This window comes from Ylistrum balloti, unplaced genomic scaffold (genome assembly GCF_031769215.1).
Source record: "Ylistrum balloti isolate Yb309-2 unplaced genomic scaffold, AGI_CSIRO_Ybal_v1 Utg370010, whole genome shotgun sequence".
NCBI classification, from domain to species: Eukaryota; Metazoa; Mollusca; class Bivalvia; order Pectinida; family Pectinidae; genus Ylistrum; species Ylistrum balloti.
This window is the reverse complement of record NW_026782083.1, coordinates 3139664-3147852: the sequence shown is the minus strand read 5'-3', so window position 1 is coordinate 3147852 and position 8189 is coordinate 3139664. Positions and strand designations below refer to the sequence as shown.

The following is an 8189-nucleotide window of genomic DNA, read 5'->3' as shown; positions in this document are numbered from 1 at the left end:
AAACACTGACTTATCAGATATCAATAACACAACAGGTTGCTGTTGAAAGATAACACTGCATCATCACGATGTACTTAGAACACATAAAAACAAGAAACACAGGAGTAATATTTACATTTATATGTTAAACAATGAAACTGCTTTACACGACTTTTGTAATCTATACAACAATTAACAATAATCTAAATATTGTCTTTATTCAGTCTTAATCATTCATGATCTCATGAAATAGGATACATGTTCACTTTGAAATCTTTGTCTGATGAAAAAAATGTATGTCCATTTTGAAATTTGTAAAGCCGTGTGTAGTGATAATCCCATGAATAAAATCCAGCTGCCATCTGTATGACTTAAGATGAAGATCCTGGTGGATTTGAGGGTGGGGGTGGCGGGGGAGGGGCAGGGGCAGAAGGAAGCATGGGTGGTGCTGCTGAAGGCACCATGGGGGGAGGAACAGGAGGAGGGGGTGGTGCTGGCATGCTTTGAGGGGGTCCAGGAGGTGGAGGACCTGGTAGAGGGGCACTTCCTGGAGGCATAGGAGGAGGGGCCATGGGTGGAGGACCTGGAGGCATGGGTGGGAAGTTCATAGGGGGTCGAGGAGGAGGTGCATTTCCACTCATCTGCATTGGATGGGGAACAGGAGGGGGAGGAGGCATGCGAGGGGGTGGCGGCATTCTTGGAGGAGGAGGAAGCTGTGGAGCAGGGGCACTGGGAGGTTGTGCTGAGGGTTGTGATGGAGGTTGTGAAGAAGGAGGAGGCGGTCCACTGGGTGGTGGCTGTGGTGCAGATGATGTTGGTTTGGAGTCTATCTTGAAGGCAAACTGAAGGAAAAACTGCAAGGAAAGTAAATTACATTTATTAATACTTTTAGCAAGAAGAGAAAAACTGGTCTAAACTATCCAAAGTTTGAACTACAACAAACTAAGATCGTCACACTATCATGTCATAATAATGTATCGAGGTTTTTATTGCACCACTTCTCTACTTTAAATTGGTTCAACAAAAAGTATCAGCCGAGTTTTAAAACAAATATTGTAAGTACTTATAATCTGGAAAAAAATATTAATCATATCCTGAAAGATGAGAATTTCAGAAATTTTTTAACAACCTTTCTGGAATCTTTCCTCATGATTTACTTATACATGTAATGGTAAATCTACCTGTTTTGTCTCCCTATTCCAGTGAGACCAGATCTTCTTGGAGTCCTTGTCTACTTCACGACTAGGAACCTACAATTTATAATCACAGAATAAAACTTTGGTTGCAATGAAAATGTTTCATCTTACATTTTTTAACACCTTTAGCCCAAAACATACAAGCTACAACACAACATTTCAATACTTATGGGATTTGAGAAAGACAAATTGTTACCATTTTCAAATAATTGCCATGAAATAACATGTTTATTTCATTAACTTTATACTTGTGGCTTCAACAGTACAAAGTCATTTATTGAACAAATCAATAATATCATAGATTTTCTTTAGAAAATTAACAAATAACAACATGAATAGTTAAGAGAGTATAAACCAAGAGTGTTTTGACATTTGTGATGGTTTGATTGGTGACATGTAGCCGAGACAGTCAAACAAATATTTGTGATAGTACGATGAAGATATACTGCATAAAAATTGATACTGTGAAGTTATTCCCAGATTATTATTTGTATAGGTAAAAGGGGCCTAGGTGCCTGAACGGTCACCTGAGATAACCAATATTGATTATACAGGTTAAAGGGAAAGTAGCTCATGTCATGAAAAAGAAATTGTGACATTGATGATAGGAAGCTAGTGTCAATACAGGCATACTATCAAACAGTCACTTTATGCTAATAATTCTTACAAAGTTATTTCCAGTGAGAAATAAACAATGTCATGCTCAAAAATTCTATAAAAAGTTACAGTAAAGCTAACCTCCTCACCAGGAAGAAATTTGAGACCTATTTTGGTAATTAAGCATCTTAAGACACTTCCACCCATGAAGAGCATTTTATTCTACCATACCTGGGTGTTGAGAAGATTTTTTAAATATAAGTCAATTTGAAACCTATTAGCCCTGCCTTTCAGTCCTCTGGGTTAGTCAGAATCAACATACGTATACCATATATCCGTCATCCTTCACTCATAATTCTAAACAAGTTTGAAGTAATTTAATGGAAATTAAACAAATTTTGCTCAAAAATCTATTTTTCCTATTTAAACAAGAGTAAACTACCCTTTCCCTACAAGGGAAATTTTAGACCTTGGGGCCATGAAATTCACAGTTTTGGTAAAGCACCTTAGATACATCTTTATTGATTCTACCATATCTGGGTGTTGTGAAGACGATTTGTGAAATCTGAGTTAATTTGACCCCCTTTTGGCCCTTCCTCTCAGACCCGGTGGGTTTGGTTCATCTCAGACCAAGGAAGGTTTCTGCAAAACTTCATTGAATTTGGTTCAGGGGTTTTTAAGAAGCAGTTGAAAAAGTTAAATTGTTTACGAGCGCATGATGCCGTAGGTGATCGCAATAAGTCAACATGAGTCACCAGGTGACCCAAAAATGCACTATGTATTTTTTCAGAGTCCTGTAATAAGCCCATTCTGTTGAGTCAGCGTATTGCTTGACAAATAAATTAGATTTTACAAACCTTGAATGCAATAGTCTCATAAGGTTCTGCTGCAAACAAAAGGTACTGCCATTTTCTGTCTGGTGGTTCCATCTTTTGTTCATAAGCTGCCATAAACCGATGACGTGGCATTATTCCCTCCACAATTTCAGGGTAATCAATCTGTTAACAGAATTCACATAAGGCACTTTGAACATAACATATCTGTATTTGAGTACAACACCCTATCTCCATATAAAAACAAAAATTTCGGCAAAAATTATGATGCAAAGTTTAATTTTCATTTCACTTCAACTCTTTGTCTGTATGAAATCATAATTTCAAGCATGTGTACAATGTATTTGTGCCTAGATTTGGTTTTATATATTGCTTCCTGACCACCACCTATTTTCTGAGATATCGCTAACCTTACCTGAAACAAAAGACTCTGTTGTCCGTTGTCAGGGTCTCTCTGCTTTGTCACTGGAAAAAATTGAAAATCATTACATGAAAACTCTTCTTCAGTCATAGAATCTGTAGAAATGATAAGAGATCATCTCATCACAGCATCAAATTTCCTTCAGTTTATATCTAAACATTACAAATATGGAAAGCATTTCACAAAATTACACATGAAGTTCATATTTCTGAATATTAGTGTTATAACTTTGTTTTCCCATAGTTGTATGAAATTTCATTGACAGGCAGTGAAATGAACTTCATGGGCGTATTTTATAGATGAATGAAACTAACATTCAAATGGTTCCTTAACACATATTTACCTTTATAACCAGGACGTCCAATCTTGACGAACCTTTTTATATCAACACGAGCTTTTTCTGGTGCAGGTTGAGCTGGGGCTTCTTTAGCTTCCTTTGCTGCACGTCGAGCACTGTATAATCAACATAGCAACATGTGCATTTTACCAAGGAAATGTACCAGCAATGTTATTATAATGATTGGTATTATCAAACTGTTTTTAAAGGTATTTCTCTAGATCCACTCATTTCAAAATAGAGAAACAATTAGGCTTCAATAATTGACAAATAATTGATGATCTGTTTAAGGTAAAGTATGATTTAGATCAATACAAAGCTGTTTCACATCTAGAAAAATTCCAATAACACCAATACTTACAGATTGGCCTGATGTTTCTTGCCTTGTGTGTGAGCCAAATAACTGCCCTGTAAATATGATGGAAAAACTATGTAGCAGTGACATTGTGTTTTTCTATGGAAAAAATGTATAAATAAAATATATCAACCCCACAGTTTCAAATTTTATAAATCAACTGTGTCCATGATACAGTCAATACTTTCATTACCTCTGTGGAGATATGACAATTCCAAATCTAGATGAAATGGGATATCTTACCAGAATAGCCCTCATACAGTTTGGAGGTTTCTCATTCTTTATGTCAGATGTTAGCAAAAAAAAAGACTTTACTCTTGAAGTTTTTATCAACTCAACTTCATTATTTCATCGGTTTATTCTTTTGTAAAATAAGGATGGACCTATCATATTAGCATATTAAACAGGCACCAGGACATGATTTTGTCAAATGGGAGACAACCAGACTTTCTTATCAGATAATGTTTTCATGATTTTTGCTTCTTACACTCTTAAAATAACACAGTTCAATCTCCCTATTCATTACCTCATTATTATGGAGAGTCAAACACAGCTTACACTCATAGGAGCCCAAGTGATTCTTCATAAAGTAAGGATCCTGAAAAATCAACAGAATACTTTAAAATGTTGCAAAAAAACACGCAAAGATCAAATGAACACCAATTTTCTTATCTGTATTAAAAGTAAATGTTTTACAACCCTTATTGTCATACTGAAAATAAATCACACTATTTACATCATAACCTTTATAAACATGTCAACTTTCTTACAAAATCCATTATAAGTATCAGCATTAAGGACTATTTTACATGTAAATAAAACTTCAAGATTTCAACAGCATTTGAATATATATTTAATGTACTTGTCTTACTTTCATTTGTGCATTAAACAAGTTTCCCTAAAGTTTGAAACCTTATGTTAAAATTTCACGATACAGTTTATCAAATAAAGTTTCTATCATGCATGCTTTCAATAACAACTGTATAATAGAGGCAAAGAACATATTCTGATTATACACAAAATGCCAAAGTGACATACACTTGTTATCAAAATGTGTGACAGTAAAGAAATGTAACACTATATAAGTATCATGGCAGATGTGACTTTCCTTTGTATAACATAAAAACATGTTATAGTTACGAACTAAATCAAAGTCCATGTATCGAAAAACATAATTACATGTACATGTAGTTGAAACAGAGAGATCAGCAGAAAATGTGTGTAAGGGGGATGAACAGACAAAACCATGCGATATGTCATATCAAAAAGTATCTTTAGACCTGAACATATTACACATCTAGAACCGTTCACAGGACATTGGACTCCTCCACCTCTTTTTTATTTTCCCACTTCGTGTCTCTGTGGAGATCCCCTGTATCCTATATGGATCCATCCAACTCAACAACTTGCGCCATACTATATGGCCACCCCTTCAACAACGAACATTACCAACCTGTTCTAGATACCGTGTATGGCAATAGAAACATATCCAAGAACCAGAATGGATTCCCCTCCGACCCACCCAGAATAAAACGAGAGCTACCAGCAATGCAGATACTAGCTCCGCCATTCCAGATTAAAGTAAATGTCACACACTTCCGGACTTGTAGCCAGTGTAGGAGGCAAACCAAAAGAACGTTGGAATACTTTACCATAGCATGACACGGATGAACTGTTTTTTACTCACATTTACTTTTCATCATCAACATTTATTGACACTGCCATCCCAATGACAGCTAGCCAAGCTGGTCTCAATGCATCTATGATACATTTAGAACTTCTTATTTACATTTGAAAATTTTTACAGAATATTTCAATTACTTTATAAACAGCTGTACCACTTTTGTATTTTATATAATCTATAGCTACCTTTGTTCCTTTACTTAGTATAGTGTAACGAACTGTGTTGTTATCATCACGTGATCAAGACAATGCGTTATTACGTCACAGCTGAACCGTAATTTTAAGTTTAGCTATGCCGATACTTGTACAGTTGTTCTGATTATGGCTAGTCTAGCTAGCCAAAACATGCCAACCTAATAAAACTACTGATCACGGAATCCTTGGTGCTGATGCTCCATTTTTATTTAGTTGATATTGCACATCAGTAAAGTCAGGTCTCAAATTTTGCATCAGGAATAACAAATAACTTCATACTATATATTTGACACATAATTATAATTATAGCATATTCATACCTTGAGAAGATCTATTGTCTCCAGGGCCAGCTGTCGTAGACGTTCCCTTCTATCTCTGTTAGATTCGGAGGCAGAGGCAACGCCTCCTGTTCCGGTCTTCCCTCCAGCCCTGTGCTGGAAATCCATTGTGTGAATTTAGTTGTAGGAACACAGTTGGACTAGTTCTAACTCTGCAGATCAAACAGGAATTCTGAAAATAAAAACAACATTCTTAATTTTTACATTGAGGATCATGAAATTGACAAAGACAATTTTGTCTTGTATATTAAACTTTATCTACAGTCAATTTTGATACATTTAATAAGTTCGGTTTTATAATCAATATTATCAAGCAATTTCTTTAAAAATTAGAAACTCACTCCAAAAATTTTAAATCAAGACACATTGTACAGTCATATACCCTGCACTTGATCTATAACCTGTCATTTATTGAATTATTACCATAAATTAGCGGGTATAGTGTGCACTCAGGTATAGTGTGCAGGTACGCTTTTGGGGTCAGATTTGAAAAGTATATATTAAAAGTATATATAAATACTGATTACTGGTTACCGCGGTGCAACAGTTGATGTAATCACTGCACTGATTTACATCAGCGAGTAACAAGGGAAAATGTTGACAGGAATCAAACCAATGAAATCATCTGACAGACAGAACCCATATTGTACACAATGCACAAGACACATCAAACAACTCCAGATCCTTATGCAAAAAAAGTCATTCATATTAAAAGAAATGTCAGACACTGATTTTTCAGAAGCATCGGCTGTAACTCTGATTAAAAGTGGTTCCTAGGGAATGACTGTACCTGTCCTGTGATCTATAACTATTACAAGGTTACTTTCATGTAGCACCCAAGCTCATCTCAACAGTGAGCTAAGCTTGTCATACAGTATACATATGAATACATCAAAAATATTATGAAAACTATGTTTAATGTCAATATATATACATTTGCATAAAAAACTTAGACATAGACCACCAATGAAGCTAATCCAAATTTGGTGCATGCAGTTTCAGGGGGCCATTAAGCAATGTACATATCCAAAACTAATTGGCTAGATGTCACCAATTTTCAGAATTTCGGCATGAAACAAATATTCAAAGATATGTGCACACATTGCCAGAAATATTACAATGTAAAATGGTATGAAATTTAATGTTTGACTACATAGACATATCTGTCTTTAGCATACATATATTCGTGATTTTAACCACTTTGATTTTCCATATATATACTCTCATATGCATACGATGCCAATTGCCAATAATATTCATTCTTATGCAAATTTTAGGCAAAAAAGGTATCTTATATTTACATCATTCATTCAACCCATTATGTAGTGGATTAACTACATTAAAAAGACTTTCCGATGTTAACCTCCTAACTACATTATTTGGATGTACAAAGGATATCTATTTGAATATTGCTGTAAGTGAATGTTTCTGAAATTTCGTTTTAAATTATGCATAAGCATCATGCATGAAACAAACAGTAAAACAACCATATGAAACAATAACAGACCGTTCAAAAATCAAATATCTATACAATCTTGATCAATATAAATGAGTCCCAAGGAGGAATCAGTGCCTTTCATGAAATATTTTGTAAGCCAACGCCCATCATCTAGTTCGTTGTTCGCTGAAAGACCGTGATAGTGGACGTAAAACTCGCAGTCTACTGAAACAAGAGGTCTATAGCTCACGAATGACTACATATGGCTATTCCTGTTAAAACAGTGTTTCATTAGATGCGTCAAAACAGGTGACACGGCATTTGGGCTATGCACGTTTTTCCTTGTCCTCGAAATGTGTGCAAACAAAACATCAAGGAATTCGTAATAATGATAAATAGAGCAACAGTGTAGGCGTTTGGAAATCTGTCAGATCACACACATGAGAAAGAAACAGATTAAATGTGGAAAAATAATTACTGTTCTACTGAGGCAGGTTTTACATGCGTCCGTCAACGTTTTCAGCGTCAGATGAGTGTTTGAAATCAATACCAAAGTGAATAAATTTACAAGCATATATACAACCTGGAGGAATGGAAACCTTAATCTCGAACAAAATTAAAACATAACCGCACGTTTTCGTCTTAAAGTAAAAATAGCTGTTGACAATAAATTATGCTTAAGCTATATTTTCTCGCTAAAAATATTAGATATTCAGTCCACCAAAACAATATCAAACTCATATAGAGAAAAATCATAAAGTTGTTTACAGGGAAACAAGATGGCGATCACCGATACAAACAAGTGCTGGCACCACTG

The 8189-nt window shown here is 35.2% G+C and overlaps 1 protein-coding gene across 1 annotated transcript; it reads right to left on the bottom strand.

Moving 5' to 3' along the window:
* Window positions 1–105: 105 nt before the first annotated feature.
* Window positions 106–7889, bottom strand: LOC132548380 (splicing factor 3A subunit 2-like). Its single transcript, XM_060212242.1, has 9 exons — window positions 7851–7889; window positions 5917–6106; window positions 4245–4316; window positions 3725–3771; window positions 3370–3479; window positions 3021–3070; window positions 2630–2770; window positions 1161–1229; window positions 106–833 (listed from the first exon to the last, which is right to left on the bottom strand). Exons 2-9 carry the CDS (start codon window positions 6040–6042, stop codon window positions 351–353), a joined length of 1098 nt encoding a protein of 365 aa, XP_060068225.1. The 5' UTR covers window positions 6043–6106; window positions 7851–7889; the 3' UTR covers window positions 106–350.
* Window positions 7890–8189: the final 300 nt, after the last annotated feature.